Source organism: Thamnophis elegans, chromosome 3, assembly GCF_009769535.1.
Source record: "Thamnophis elegans isolate rThaEle1 chromosome 3, rThaEle1.pri, whole genome shotgun sequence".
Lineage (NCBI taxonomy): Eukaryota > Metazoa > Chordata > Lepidosauria > Squamata > Colubridae > Thamnophis > Thamnophis elegans.
The window spans coordinates 130361103-130377004 of record NC_045543.1 but is presented as its reverse complement, the minus strand read 5'-3'; the positions used below and the strand labels follow the sequence as shown (position 1 = coordinate 130377004).

The window sequence follows — 15902 nt, the reverse complement described above, 5'->3', positions numbered from 1 at the left end:
GTTTAGGCAGGAAACCCTACACTACTTCAGACAAATGGTTATCCAATCTATTCTTTAAAACTTCCAGTGTTGGAGCATTTACAACTTCTGGAGGCAAGCTGTTCCACTGATTAATTGTTCTAACTGTCTGTAAATTTCTCCTTAGTTCTAGGTTGCTTCTCTCCTTGCTTAGTTTCCACCCATTGCTTCTTGTTCTATCCTCAGGTACTCTGGAGAATAGCTTGACTCCCTCATCTTTGTGGCAGCCCCTGAGATATTGGAACACTGCTATCATGTCTCCCCTTGTTCTTCTTTTCATTAAACTAGATATACCCAATTCCAGCAACCATTCTTTTAATGTTTTAGCCTCCAGTCTCCTAACCCTCTTTGTTGTTCTTCTCTGCACTCTTTCCAGAGTCTCAACACCTTTTTTTACATCGTGATGACCAAAACTGGATGCAGTTTAGTTTCACTTCTCATCCAAGAAGTTTCTTCAGGTCTGAATGAATGGTTGAGGATGGAAGGATTGATATTCGTTAGCAGTCTTTATGAGAGTCATTCAGGCCATTTGGAGGTTTTTCTATGCAACCCCCAGGAACCTTGGCCATAAACAATTGGGAACGGGCTGTCAAAGTAGCAAGTGAGCATGCGAGGCTTCGTTTGCACATGCGCAGGATTTAGGTTGCACACATGAAACCATTCCCTCCCTCACCGCTGAAACTGCTGAAGCCACCACTAGCAGTCCATGGAACCAAAAAGGTTGGGGACAACCTGGTTTAAGGTATGTTTATGTATATCTGCCTTTGAGTCAGCACCAACTTCCAGTGACTGCCTGGAAAAGTCCCGCCAGTTTTCTTGGCAAGATCTTTCCAGAAGTGGTTTGCCGTGGCCTCTTTCCTAGCGATGGGCTGGGCGCTAAAGGAAGGTCATGGCACATACTTGAAAGTAAATCAGGAAGACTGTAATTGGGGTCTGTCTGGCAAGAACAAAGAATGCTTATCAACAGGAAATATGCACGTGTAAAGCTTGTAGCAATTATGGGTATTTAGACAATTTGCAGACCTCAGCTAAAAGTTAGGGATGGCCTGCAGCAAATGAAATGTGTATTAGATAACTCCTGGGGTGTTCATTAGCCAAGACTTAGGAATAGGGGCAGCTAGAGACCAATAGAACAAATTGTAGAATTATTACAAAAATGTTTATTAGATGATATTTCTTGTTATCTCACCTTGTCCTGCCTTTAGTGAAAATGTATAAAGCTTACTTAATCCTTTGTTCTTGGTTTTCATGGCATTTTGACCCTTTGCCTTAGAGTACTCCAATAGAAAGCAATCAGAAAACCTGCACCTTGTGTCCAGTGTCCATCATTGGCTTCAGCACCAAACTCAGACCCGATTTGGGGACAACAATCTGGCAGAGGGAGAAACTGACTCAAGGAGCTGGGCTTTGTCCCTAAGGCAGGACTAGGATGCTCCATTCTTAACCACTATACTGACTCTCATGCTTTTATGATCTATAAAGTCAGACTAATAGACAGCAACTATCACCAACTTTATGGCTGAGGGTGGATGTTTGAACCTGTATCTCTGCAGTCCTAGTCCAGCATTCTAAACACTACATTTCAAAGGCTTAGCCCCCAACCTGGTTTGACTCCCTGCCATGATTGGTAATTGCCAATGGGCAGAAATCTTAACTGTTGGGTCTTGACCTAGGACTAATGTCATCTGTTGTACCAAGGAAGTAAAAGTGGCATCATCAGTGGGATAAGAACACCTGGTAGTTTCAAGAAACCAAACTCTGCAACACATTGATGAGCAAAACCCAGCTTCTGCTGCAAATGTAACATCAATCAAAACTAAGTTGAGCTGCAGTGGATTAGTTTGGAACTTGGAATGGTGGTAGGTAGGTGTGACAACGTTTTATCTGGGACTGAAAAGTGCATTTCCATAGCTTTGCCTAAAATAAGAATGGAAATATATTCTTATATAGTCAGGAAGCTTTAGGGAACAAGTACTACACTATGCTTACAGTTATTCAAGTGCCATTCGGGGAATGAAACCACCATCATTAGCATCATATGACTCAAGCTTCTTTCATCCAAAGCCGTAAATATAATATTTGCTATCATTGTGTTTTTGTGGGAGCGAGCAATGCACACACACAGTTTCTAATTTGCTCAAAAGGTCAAATTCACATACTATGATACGGAAATAATTCTTGATTGTTGGCTTGACGCTGGGGCAACACTACTGCCTAATTTAGATCACACAGATTGGGCCTCCTCCGAATTCCATCCGCCAGTCAATGCCGACTGGCGACTACGCGGAGGAGAGCCTTTTCTGTAGCAGCTCCGACCCTGTGGAACGACCTCCCCGTCGAGATTCGCACCCTCACCACCGTACAGACCTTCCGCACAGCCCTCAAGATCTGGCTATCCCGTCAGGCCTGGGGATAAGTTCCTAATTCGCCCCACCCGAGTGTTGAATGTTGAATGCAAGTTGTGTTTTTATTGTCTTATTTTATTCACCTACTGTTTTTGTTTTTGTATTTGCACCCCCCCCTTTTTTGATTGTAAGCCGCCCTGAGTCCCCTCAGGGAAAAGGGCGGCCTATAAATTCCAATAAAATACCTAAAAATTTTGTTCTTTGCTTCAAGGGTGATGAATTTGGAACCATTTCAAATCATATAGAGGCATGTTCTTTTTCATCTCGTAATAAAATGAAAGGGAAATGTATTAAAAAAGCTGTAGCATTTGTAGATTTGTACATTATAGATTGTAGATTTGGGTTTTTTTTCAAGAAAACAATGTTTTTTGTCTATTGGGTCCCCATCAGATGAACCTGATTTATAGGAGTGAGACTAAGTACATGCATAATCCTCTTCTCCTTGACTCCAAATGGATTCTGTGAAGTGAATTGCCCTAGCACAGGGGTGTCAAACTCAAAGATGCTTAGATCTGGTCCGCGGAACGGACCTGGAAACAATGAAGGATCGGTCCGCGGTGCCTCTGTCAGCAAAAACAGAGCTCAGGAGGGGACCCTCCCGAGCTTCGTTTTCACTGGCAGAAGGTTGCAGGAGGCTGTTGCAGCCAAAAACAGAACTTGTGAGGGCCACACGTGACCCTCCCAAGCTCCATTTTCACTGAAAGAGGGTTGCAGGAGGCAGTCACACCCGTACTGAGCTCAGGAGCCCATTTTCAATGGCAGAGTGCTCAGGCCGCCACAGTTGCCCCTGACACGAGCAATGTTGAGCTGGCCACGCCCACTCCATCTCCCCAAGGTCAAACACAACCCTGATGCAGCCCTCAATGAAATCGATTTTGACACCCCTGCCCTAGGACTATAACTTTGATTTTAAAAGCCAATTACCTCCAATAGACCGATCAGATCCCACAGATTAGGCCTCCTCCGAATTCCATCCGCTGGCCAATGCCGACTGGCTGCTCCGACCCTCTGGAACGAGCTCCCCGTGGAGATTTGAACCCTCACCACCCTCCAGGCCTTCTGCAAAGCCCTTAAAACCTGGCTGTTCCGACAGGCCTGGGGCTAAAGAGTTTTTGCCCCCCTTCTCGAATGGTATGGTTGTTGTGTGTTTTTAAATTTTGTATTGTTATGTCTTGTCTTTTTTATCCCCCTGTCTGTACCCACTTCCCTGATTGAATTGTGAGCCGCCCTGAGTCCCCTTCGGGGAAAAGGGCGGCATATAAATGTAATCAATCAATCAATCAATTAATCAAAAGCAAATTAAAAACCTTCAGTGTTGAATCTTTTCTAACTCTTATAGTAAGCCAAGAGAGAATAGACCCTCCAGATAATTTTTAAAAGACCCCCCAAATCCACTACTCCTAGACTATTCCAGAGGTGTGAGATTGATGTTCAGTGTTCATTTTGGAAGAGGTTTTCTTCCCTTCAACCAGCCCCAGTAATCACAAGATTACTTTTCTAAAGGAGAATTGCAATGATGCTCTGAATCAGCTGACCAGCGCAACCCAGACCTTAAGGGTGGGAAGGAAAACTCACTGAACGACATCTGCATTTCCAGAGGAGTAAAAAAGAAGAACTTTTATCTTGGATTTACCTGTCAGGAGTGCATGATAATGGAGCCCCTTTTGCTTGTCCTGGTGAGTGCAGACATCAAATAAATACGCCTTGATGGGACCGTCAATAAAATCAGCAGCAAAATCAAACAGCACGACTCCCAGCATGGTAATAATTATAGCCCACGTCTTCCAAGTGCCTCGGTCAATAACCAGAACTGTAAGAGAAAACATTTGGCTTTGTTGTTAGTTATTTTTTTATGCCAACCTTCCCCAACTTGCTGAGGTTCAATTGACCAGGTGAAGAAAGTACTTTTGTAACATGAAAACACATTTAAATGCATGTAACTCAACTGGCACAGCTAATGTTGAATAAGATGTACTATTACTAGATTAAATCAAGGGTACCGTTACTAGAATTTCTATTTGAACAGTAACAGCCTTATAGGGAGGATTCGACTTTCAGCCACAATTGGGACAAAAACCCATTTTATTAATTTATTGTGAATTCTACTCATTCACATCCAGCAAAGTCTTTCAAGGGAGGATTTACAGTCACAGACCTTATCTGGCTTGGAGAGCTGACAGGGCAATATCTGCAAAACTTGGCAAGGAGTCTTGGAGAGTAACAAATCAATTAAGCAAACTAATTGTCTCCTGCAAACTCCACTCCCCTTTCACTCCTCTTTTATTTCCTCTTGGAGGAGCTATTCATTGTCCACCTTACTCCCAAGTTGACCCCTGTTCTTTAGTTGTTCCCTTCGTCTGGCAATTCTGTGCATGCGGCACGTTGGGAACAGGCTCCAGCTGTTCGTCTGACTCTGAAGGCAGCTGATAACTGGCATAGGGCTCTGGCCTCCTCTCTGCCTCCAACACAGAGCCCCCATCAGAGCCTCCCCCAGATTCCAGGACTGGCCCATGTTCCTCCCCAACCTCCTCACTGTCCGAATCTGCTGCCAGCTCCGCAGGCCACTGGCAGGCCACAACACTTAGGTTTTTTTATGCTGGTATTTCAGCAAGACTCAAATATCATTAAACAACAATTACAAGACCAAAGGAGATTCATTACCAGAAATAAAATATACAGGGATGCAAAACTGCAAATTATTTAGAAAAAAATGTGAAAATGAAGATCTCAATTTAATAGTAGAATAGTAGAAGAAACTCAGATAACAAAAATCCAAAATATAAAGGAAGAAGTTGATATGAACTATAGAAATGATAGCATGTAGGACAGATGGAGAGGAAGCTAACCACCAGACTGCATGAAGACAAGCAAGCAGTCAGAACCCATTGGTAGCCTCACATTGCAATGAACAAGGACATGCATTCAATTTTGCAGCTATTAAGATTGTTGGACGAGCAGGTACAAAAACAGCCAGGGAAATGATTGAAGCCTGGGAAATGGGCCCCTCATCAGTCAAAAGGAGTGCTGATTTACCACCAACTTATCAAGTACTCAGGGCTTGGCAGCACAAGGAAATGACACCCAACAACTTAATAGCCAGCCATCAACACCTCAATCAACAACTAAAAAGCCACACAAAACAGGTACCATATAAATACTACACACAGAATAGCACAAAGCACACACTCTGTTAGAAAGAAGTTCCCTGATGATGGGCTCCAGCATATGCCCAAAAACTTTGAAGACTAAATCTTTGGTCCCAATGACCAACCGAGATTGGATCCAGGGATGCCCATCCCCTGGGCCCAACCCCTGGGCCGCAGCCCACTACCGGGCTGTGGGGAACCAGCACATGTATGCTCAGCTCGACTTGCATGAGTGGCAGGCCGGCACACATGCACTGAGTGCTCACCAGCCAGCCACTTATGCAAGGACTGCCTGTATGCACATGTGCCGGCACGCTACTCACATGGCCCAGTTCCTCTCTCCTCCCCCAAGCCGTGTAGCCAAGTCACAAAGGTTGGGGACCGCTGACTTAGAGGAAGTAATAACCACAGAACCAGTATAGGCTAGCACTGAAACAACCTATAAACTGATCCCCTGTCAAGAGGAATTAAAAGAAAAATTATGGCATATGCAGAATTACCAGTTAGAAAGACAAAGACTGCCAACATTGAAAGTAGTGCCCAAAACAGACTTGGCATTTATAATGAAAGATGTGAATAATGTGCTTGCAAAGATTAAAATAACATCTATCAAATGGACTAATCAGCCTGCTTACAGCATAGCACTGGTGGTTACAGAAGAATTGGACATCCAAATTAGAAAAATAAAATGCAAATCATATTCAATCTCAAAAATGGGACATCACACTTGAAGCCAAGACAAAGAAATAAAAATCAGAAGTGAGTAATTTAAAGAAAATGAAAGAGCAAAAACAAGACAAGCCTTTTTTTTTTTTTAATTGACTTAGCACCAGAAAGAAGCTTTGGAAATCAAAAAGCAACAAATAAAATTGAACGGTATGAGATACAATCATCCAAGTTTACCAAACTTTACTCTTTCAATCAGACCAGAGTTGAAAACCAAACAAAAAGGAAACAACCCAGTTTTGGAAATATAACAGGGGACAAATAACCAGGATTATTTAGAAGAAAATAACATCGTTCCAGTACAATAAAAGGAAAAGCAGAAGTACAAAAGAAACATTTCTGATTGATAAAATAGTTTTGGAATATTGCAAATGGTGAAAAACCAATTTATGTATGGTCTGGATATCAATTATTAAAAGAATAGCAATAGCAATAGCAGTTAGACTTATATACCGCTTCATAGGGCTCTCAGCCCTCTCTAAGAGGTTTACAGAGTCAGCATATCGCCCCCACAGTCTGGGTCCTCATTTCACCCACCTCGGAAGGATGGAAGGCTGAGTCAACCTTGAGCCGGTGAGATTAGAACCGCTGAACTGCAAATAACAGTCAGCTGAAATAGCCTGCAGTACTGCACCCTAACCACTGCGCCACCTCGGCTCTCCTCAAGAAGGGTTTCATTCATTATTACCACATAGTAGTAATATTTGGAAATAATTAGTTTTAGTAACAATATGTTACTAAAATGTTAATAGAAAAAAATGAAGCAGGGGAAGACAGAAATAGTGGTTAGAAATGAAGAATATGAGTTTGTTAACATTAGGAAAGGCATCTTCTAGGACTGGGATGGCGAACCAATGGCACGTGTGCCACAGGTGGCATGCAGAGCCCTCTCTGCGGGCATGCGAGCCGTCACCCCAGCTCAGCTCCACCATGCATGCACCTCCCACTGGCCAGTTGATTTTTGGGTTGCGCACGCATGCGTGGGGGCGTGGGGGGTGTCACACAGACATGCATGGGGGGTTGCACATGCATGCATGGGGCAGGGGTGTCGCACACACATGTGGGGGGCGGGGGATCGCACACACATGCATTGGGGGGGCATCCTCCCTGCAGCTTGTTTTTGGTCCCAGGAGGCTGCAGGGAGGCCTACTAGGCCCAAAATGGGGCATGTGGGGGTGCGCCCCCCACGGTCCATTTTCGCTCCCAAGAGAGGCTGCAGGGAGGTTACTAGACCAATATTCTGTCATCAAATTCATTTTTGGGGGACCACTATATAAGTCATAGTCCATGACAGTGAGTCTCCCATGTTGACTACAGTGGGGCCAAATGAAAGAAAAATCTATAGAAAAAAATGAAAAGATTTTGAATGGCCAATCACCGCCACCTCACAAAATCCTGGGCCCAAATGTCAGAATGAGCCATCTTGAGAGATTTCAGCCATGATAAATATATACTTGTATTTTGCCTCCTCAGCTTAAATATCCAATACTCCCATGGATCAAATTGAGAACTTTGGTCAACAATATAGCCAATACACTTTCTATTGTACCTATCTTCTCCATTGTAATTGCTAAACTGGTCCAGTTTACCAGAATATTGCATATTATTTGAGTTAACAAACTTCTTAACATCCGGTACCCTTGAATAATGAAACAATCCAGCGGTTGTGTTATTTCCCCCCCCCCTGCTAATTACAAGCTTCTGCATTAGAAGCCCTTAAGTAATGATTTTTATTTATTAAACCAATTTATATAGATTAGAATAGTTGTATAATCCACTTTTGAGGCTTCAATTAAACCATAGGGTTGAGATGAATCCTAACCCTTTAGAAGTGAACCCCTTTTCTTTGTTCTCCAAGTTCTTGAAACAAAGAGCCAGCCGTATTTATCTATGCAAATATTAAAAATACGCTCTGAATGACAACAATATTCTTGCCCAGCCAACTCCACATTTAAATCTACCCTTTTCAGCCTGAGGTTCAACTAGATTTCTCTCTTGTTTTTATATACAAAGTTTATGCCGTTAAACCCTGCCGACTGATTTATTGCAGATACACAACCAACATGATGTGCAACGGCTTTTAAGAATGTTCACCATCTTCAATCTCTCTCCTTTTAACACTCAAGTTTGCTTTTCCTGACTCAGCAACAGGTTGTGTACTCACCTGAGATGACTGCATCTCCATTCAGGTACAGGCTCATCCCCAGGAGCATCAGGAGGCCAAGGATGAAGATAAAAGGTCTTCGCTTGCCCCACCTAGAAGTGCAGTTGTCACTGACCGAACCCACCACCGGCTGCAGCAGAAATCCTAGGATGGGGCTGATAAGCCATACGAAGCTATAAAGGCTTTTGGGGAGGCCCACGGTGAGCAACACGGGGGTGACAAAGGCCGCTTCCACTGCGTAGCAGAACTCGCGGCCAAACATGACCGTGCTGTGCATAATCAACTGCCCCGTTCTCTTCTTGGAGGGCTTCATTGGCTTAAAAGGATCTTTCCCAGTTAAAGGTTTAAACACGGTTTCTTCTTTCCTACTGAGGGGTCCCATTCTGGCAATGCCCAAATCGCAGGACTGCAGAAGCTCAGCTATGATCCTGCTGGGTTAGAGTCATTGAGCTGGTAACTAGGAGGCTGTTCCATCAGGCGTAAATCCTTGGTCTGGGCGTAGCAAAGAAAAGAGCCAGAGGGGCCACGCATATTTCCCATAGCTCGGGAATCACAAGTTACAGGAAGGGGGGGGGGAGTGGAAGGGGAAATACGTCTGTGCCTCTGAAAAGAAGATTAGCACAGTTAGAACTGCTGGCTGGAAAGTGCCCAGCTCTTTATCACTGGAGGATTATGTCCGAGTGGATCACATGTCTACATAGGGCAGGCTTCAAAGTTCTTTTGAAGGCATGTGTACATTTACAGCATAGAACAGCTTCACAAGTTGTTTCATCTTGTACTGCAAGCAGTCAGGGTGTTAATGTATCTGTCAATGCTGTCAGCAGAAAAAAAGAAGAAATCTCTTCATTCAGATAGTAAACACAAGTGCCAAGCCACCTTCCCGGAGGAGGGCCTTCTCTGTGGCTGCTCTGGCCCTCTGGAACGAGCTCCCCGTGGAGATTCGAACCCTCACCACCCTCCAGGCCTTCCGCAAAGCCCTTAAAACCTGGCTGTTCCGACAGGCCTGGGGCTAATGAGCTTTTGTCCCCCCTCGAATGGTATGGTTGTTGTGTGTTTTTAAATTGTGGTATTGTTTTGTTCGTCTTTTTTTTATTCCTTATTTGTACACACACCCCCCACTTGACTTGGGTTGTGAGCCGCCCTGAGTCCCCTTCGGGGAAAAGGGCGGCATAGAAATATAATAAATTCAATTCAGTTCAATTCCTGGAGAAAAAACATAGCATGAGATCTACTAATCTTCCAGTGGGCAAAGGATCCTATGTTTTAATGCTCAGCTTTTCCTTCCTTGTGTTGCCATGGTCTATGAATGTTTGGGGTTCTTGGCTTGGATGGAGAGGAAGAGAAAGCTTTGCTCAGTTTACAGCATGGACCCGAACCAGTAATAAAATGCAAACCAATATTTAAACCAGTAGTAAAATGCGAGCCAGTATTTCCGATGATCAGCTGTGACACGCAATGTATATTAGCTAAAAAGCAGGATTTCCTGCTTTGTAGCTAATCTAAATCGTGTGGCACAGTGGATTCCCCCCACTGTTCTACTTACCTTCCTGGCACGCTCGGTAACAGGCTCCACCCACTCGCCCAGACATCATCGCATCTGTTTTTTATGCTCTGCGCATGCGTGGAAGGTCCTGGGCATGCACAGAGGTGGCATGTGCGTTCACATTTGCAAACCGGTAGCGGAGGTAAGTAGATTTCACCCCTGGTTTTCAGTTATATTAAATCCATTTGAACTGATGATAATCCAAGTCTAGGTGACTTGTTTCTGTTTAACCATCACAAAGACCTGAAAATAAGTGCAGTACAAATCGTAGAAACAACAGGAACTCACGCTAGAAACTTTATTTAGAATATGAAGAAGACCAAAATCCAAGGCTGAGTTAGCATTGGACATGAATCTAAACCAGGGGTGTCAAACTCAATTTCACTGAGGGCTGCATCAGGATTGTGTTTGATCTCAGAGTGGGCATGGCCAGCTTGACATCACTTGTGTCAGGGGCACCTGTGGTGGCCCGAGTGCTCTGCCAACGAAGATGGGCTCCTCAGCTCCGTTTTCACTGGCAGTAGCGCCATGGGCCGGTCTCAGAGGTGGGTTCCTACCGGTTCGGACTGGTTCAGCTGAACCAGTAGTAACTTGGTGACCTGGGTCCCTGGAACTGGCAGTGACCCAGGCCTGCCACACTGCCGAACTGGTTCTCTCGGTGGCGCCATCTTGTTTTTGCCTTCTGCACATGTGCAGAGCAATTTTTGCATGTATGTATGCACATACGTGCAAAGCAGGTGCATGCAAAGTGCACGCAGCACCTCCCTGAGTAAACCAGCAGTAGCGGCAGCTGGAACCCACCCCTGGCCAGTCCTTTGCTGTTTCCAGGGCAGTTCCATAGGCCAGATCTAAGCACCCCATGGGCCGGATCTGGCATCCGGATCTTGAGCTTGACACCCCTGATCTAAACAATCTATCAATTATTTACCATGGACATGGGCCAAATCTACGTTCTAGAATCTGTGTCACCTCAATTAAAACTCAGCTTCTCAACTGAGTGTCAAATTACTCTATAAAGTATCAATACAATAAGGGCTGCAAGATGCTTTGTTGATTTAAGACTGGAATTCTCTGCACAATTATTTAGGAGAATGTCCTGAAGAATTTCTCAAATTAGAGACAGGATTGCCCACAATTGAGGTGCAGCCTTGGCAGCTGATGGTTGGCTACTTTGTGGGGTTTGTGTCTGTGTGTGTATGGGGGGGTTTCCACACAGATTTTAATTTTTGCAGATAATTATTCTTCAAAGTGGAAAGCTGCATCAGAAGAAAAGCAAGATGCCAAGATGCCAGACACATTTTTAATATCTCTGGGTTGTGAAAAAGGTCAAACATTTTCTCAAAGATTAAACAATAGTGACAATCAAGGTGAAATTAATATCTCCTCACAGAACAATAGAACAAAGGACATTTGACAGCCTGTAGAAATATTTAAATATGCTTTTCTTTCCTAGCATGAAAAAGGTATTTTTACAGGGTAGATATTCCAAGCCATATAGATTTAGGGAGAAAGGAAAAGTTTGACTGAGTTGTGTTGCTATTCAGAATATATATAGACTCTGTGTGTGTATATATGTATGTTCCAGCATAACTCTGGAACACCTTGAGTAATTTCAACCAAACGTAGTACACAAATGACTTACTCTCTGGAATTGAATACTGTAGGGGCAAGACACTTCTAAAACCCCTTGGGGTGTGTGTTCTGTTAAGATATAGCCTGTTGTGCCTTAAAATGGCTTCTATTGTATGGCTGTAAAATGGCTTCAACTGTACAGTGCAGTAGAGTTGCCATGGTACTTCACAATACTCCACAAGGGGGTTCCCTCGGGTAAGGGGGAAAATTCAACAGAAATTATGTTTGGTCCAAACCAGGGGTGGGTCCCTGCCAGTTCTAACCTCTTCTATAGAAGAGGTTCCACAAACCTATAGTGTCGTTTAGAACCGGTTCCAGCTCCCTCCCCCTGCCGGTCCGCACATCATCAAGATGAAGAGCGAGAGGAGGAATTCTGGGAGTTGAGGTCCACAAGTCTTAAAGCTATCAAGTTTGAACACCCTTGGGATTTTTTTTCTAAAGGGTTAGGGGTGAAGAGCCAAGGTGGCACAGTGGTTAGAGTGCAGTACTGCAGGCCACTTCAGTTGACTGCTATCTGCAGTTCAGCGGTTCAAATTTCACTGGCTCAAGGCTGACTCAGCCTTCCATCCTTCCGAGGTGGGTGAAATGTGGGGGCAATATGCTGACTCTGTAAACCGCTTAGAGAGGGCTGAAAGCCCTTTGAAGCAGTATATAAGTCTAACTGATATTGCTATTGCTATTGCAAGGGTCTTGTAATTTGACAAGTGTTAAGACTTGTGTGCTTTAAATGCCAGAGTTTCTGAGCCAACATTTTGGTTGCTAAGAGCGTTGTTAAATGAGTTTCACCACATTTTACAAGTTGGCCACGCATACCCAGTCACATGGCTGGCAAGCCACTCCCACCCAGTCATATGGCTGGTAAGCCACTCCCACCTGGTCATATGGCTGGTAAGCCACTTCCACCTGGTCACATGGCTGGCAAGCCACTCCCACAAAGCAGGCCATACCCCACAGAAGAGGTTCTAAAAATTTTTGAAACCCACCACTGCCACAAAAGCCACGCCCAGCCAGCCAGGCCAGGCCCGTGAAGCCATACCCACAGAACCGGTAGTTAGATATTTTGAATCCCACCATTGGATACCAGAGTTCAATACCAGAGTTCCTGAGCCAACATTTTGGTTGCTAAGCAAGAGCGTTGTTAAGTGAGTTTCACCAAATTTTACAAGTTGGCCACACCCACCCAGTCACATGGCTGGCAAGCCACCCCCCACCCAGTCACATGGCCAGCAAGCCATTCCCACAAAGCAAGCCACCCCTACAGAAGAGGTTCTAAAAAAATTTGAAACCCACCACTGGTCCAGACATTTCCCCCCTGTAAATAAATACCTAGGCAACACCCAGTTGTCAACTAGTTGGTTATATTACTATCAATTCCCAGGAAGTAGTGGTCATTATGTGGTTTTCATGTCTCATATATCATACGATCACCTGTGTGGCAGCCACAATGAAAAAGCATTGGTCCGTGCAGGATTGAACAGTGTTTGTTTTTCCTTTTTACAGATACAGATTAACAGAGTTGGAAGGGACCATGTAGGTCATCTAGTCCAACCCCACCCCACCCAAGCAGGAGACCCTACACCATTTCTGACAAATGGCAGTCCAATCTCTTCTTGAAAGCCTCCAGTGATGAAGCTCCCACAACTTCCGAAGGCAAGTGCTTTTTAATTCCCCGATTGTCAATCAAAATAATTTTTCTCTGAGTAAACCCAGAGACATATTATGGGGCATATTATAAAAGAGTAACATCACAAGACCCTGCAATGCTTTGGATCCAAAGAACATATATAGCAGGGGCGTTAAACTCACCGCCTGTGGGCTGGATGCCCCACGCACTGGCCACCCCCACCTCCGGTTTAGCGAAGGTGGGAAAAAGTCATGATACGACACGTGACAATGATGTGGCGTGAGTTTGGCCCTCCTGATATATAGTATCTGTTGGCATCTCCTTAAATTAAACATACCTACTCCTGGGGTCATGCAGTTTATTTTCTAACAATATTTATGGACTGCCCCTAACTGATGGGAATGCTGATGCTTACTCTTTTCCCTTTCAAAGTACTAAACTGTATCCAGCACATAACTGAAGCAGAATAATACTTTTTGAAAAAGAATAAAAAATGTGACTCAGGCAAGCAGTGAGTGAAAACACAGCATGAAAATCAATTTCAGTTACATTATGTGAAGATGAACAGTATGTGAATGCACAATCTTGCTCCCCCATCCACATAACTCTGTGATAACCCTCTGAATGTTTCTTTCAGCTCTCCACTTTGTCTGGAACCAATCTGCCACCTTGTCTTCTTAACCCACCACGCCATCTGACATTCTTTCTTTAATTCCATTTCTTTGGATATGGCACTTAGCCTCAAGACGTGCCCCAGCAGCAAACTAGGACTTTTAAAATATAAATGTTCTCTCCGGATTTTAAAACTTGATTGTGTGCCATCAAGTTACTTTTAGTAACCACACAGATAGTTTTTCTCCATCGTAATCTGTCCCTAACTTGGTCCATCACCACAGCCATGGCTAGTCTAGTGAAGAGAAGGACCAGGGGAGACATGATAGCAGTGTTCCAATATTTGAAAGGCTGCCACAGAGAGGAGGGGGTCAACCTGTTTTCCAAAGCACCTGAAGGCCAGATAAGGAGTAATGGATGGAAACTGACCAAGGAGAGATTCAACCTAGAAATAAGGAGGAACTTTCTGTCAGTGAGAACAATCAACCAATGGAACAGTTTTGCCTTCGGAGGTTCTGGGAGCTTCATCACTGGAAACTTTCAGAAAGAGATTGGACAGCCACCTGTCAGAAATGACGTAGAGTCTCCTGCTTGGGTGGGGGGGGTAGACTGGATGACCTACAAGGTCCCTTCCAACTCTGTTAATCTGTAATCTATAATCTCAATCCTGTTTATCTTGTAGTGATCAACCAAGGTTGGTGAGAGGCTGTCATCTAGCAGGCAGTAGATACCTAGTAAGCAGTCCAGCTTTTAAAAACAAACAACTATAACAAGTATGAACAAATAAACGATCGCATCGATTAGGCCTCCTCCGAATTCCATCTACTAGCCAGTGCAAACTGGCAACTACCCGGAGGAGAGCCTTCTCGGTGGCTGCTCCGACCCTCTGGAACGAACTCCCCGTGGAGATTCGGACCCTCACCACCCTCCAATCCTTCCGCGCCGCTTTGAAGATCTGGCTGTCCCGGCTGGCCTGGGGTTAAGATTCCAACCCCACCCGAATTGTGTGACTGTTGTGCTCTCTTTTAATATGTTGTATTGTTTCCATATTGGAATACTGTTTGTCTTTCCCCCCCTCCCTTTTTGAATTGTGAGCCGCCCTGAGTCCCCCCAGGGAAAAGGGCGGCATACAAATAAAGGAAATTCAGATATGATGTAGTCCTGTGCTAGATGGACTAGATGACCTACAAGGTCCTTCCAACTCTGTTAATCGGTTACTGGGTCCATCCACCTTGCTGCTGATGATCCTTTTCTTCTCTTTCATCTTTTTCAGTTTTATAGCCTTCTCTAGAGCTGGGTCTCTGCTTTAAAACGCATTGGAAATTTATTAGCTGCAACCCTTTACTAGAACAATAAAACAATTATGTGCATCACTTTGCAGTGTGATAACTTTCCTGTTTAGTCACTATTTTTTATTATAATCATTTTTGTTCCCTTTCTGAGAAATCAGATTGCTGGTTAAAACTCCGAAAGGTGTGGGTTTGCTGCTTTTTTAAAAAAAATGAAAGTAATGTAAATGTATTTCTTGACCTCAGCTAAACTACCTTCTCTCTGAATAAAAATAAGTAACGTTTAAATAAATATGGTTTTCTATTCTTTCTTTTTACATACTGTGCCTTTGCCCTTTTCCTGCCAGGCTGTCAAATGTTATTCCTGTTAAAACTTTCTCTATTTTTGTGCGCACCTGTACTATAGCCTGATAAATTAAGAATATACATTTACATTTTTGTAATGTGCAATATACATTTTTGCAGCAGCATGCTCTTGTCTGCTGCTGTTCGTGTGTCCATTATGAACTGTAGCTTAATGTTGTATGAAGTTATAAATTCTAAATGTTTCATTGGGTAACTGGAATTTGCATATCAGGAACTTTGAAACCGTGCCGTAAACAGCTTTTTTGGTGGGAGAGGACCTGTTGTAAATCGGAGTCCTTGTAAGAGCAAAACTGACCCTGAATAAGCCATCCAAAGGCCACCCTTATGCATAAGAGCTCTCTGATTCAAAGACTGGTTATTGACAGGTGGGCCAAGAA

At 43.9% G+C, this 15902-nt stretch overlaps 1 protein-coding gene across 2 annotated transcripts in view; it reads right to left on the bottom strand.

Moving 5' to 3' along the window:
- Positions 1 to 10236, bottom strand: part of SLC45A2 (solute carrier family 45 member 2) — a 32417-nt gene extending 22181 nt beyond the window's left edge. Inside the window, exons 1-3 of one of the 2 annotated variants that reach the window (XM_032212681.1) lie at positions 10003 to 10236; positions 8460 to 9273; positions 4057 to 4233 (exon numbers count right to left, since the gene is read on the bottom strand). In XM_032212681.1, coding sequence (XP_032068572.1) covers positions 4057 to 4233; positions 8460 to 8841 — 559 coding nt within the window. In that variant the 5' untranslated portion in view covers positions 8842 to 9273; positions 10003 to 10236. Of the gene's footprint in view, positions 1 to 4056; positions 4234 to 8459; positions 9361 to 10002 lie in introns of those variants that run through there. The other variant, XM_032212682.1, reaches the window with a different exon arrangement.
- Positions 10237 to 15902: the final 5666 nt, after the last annotated feature.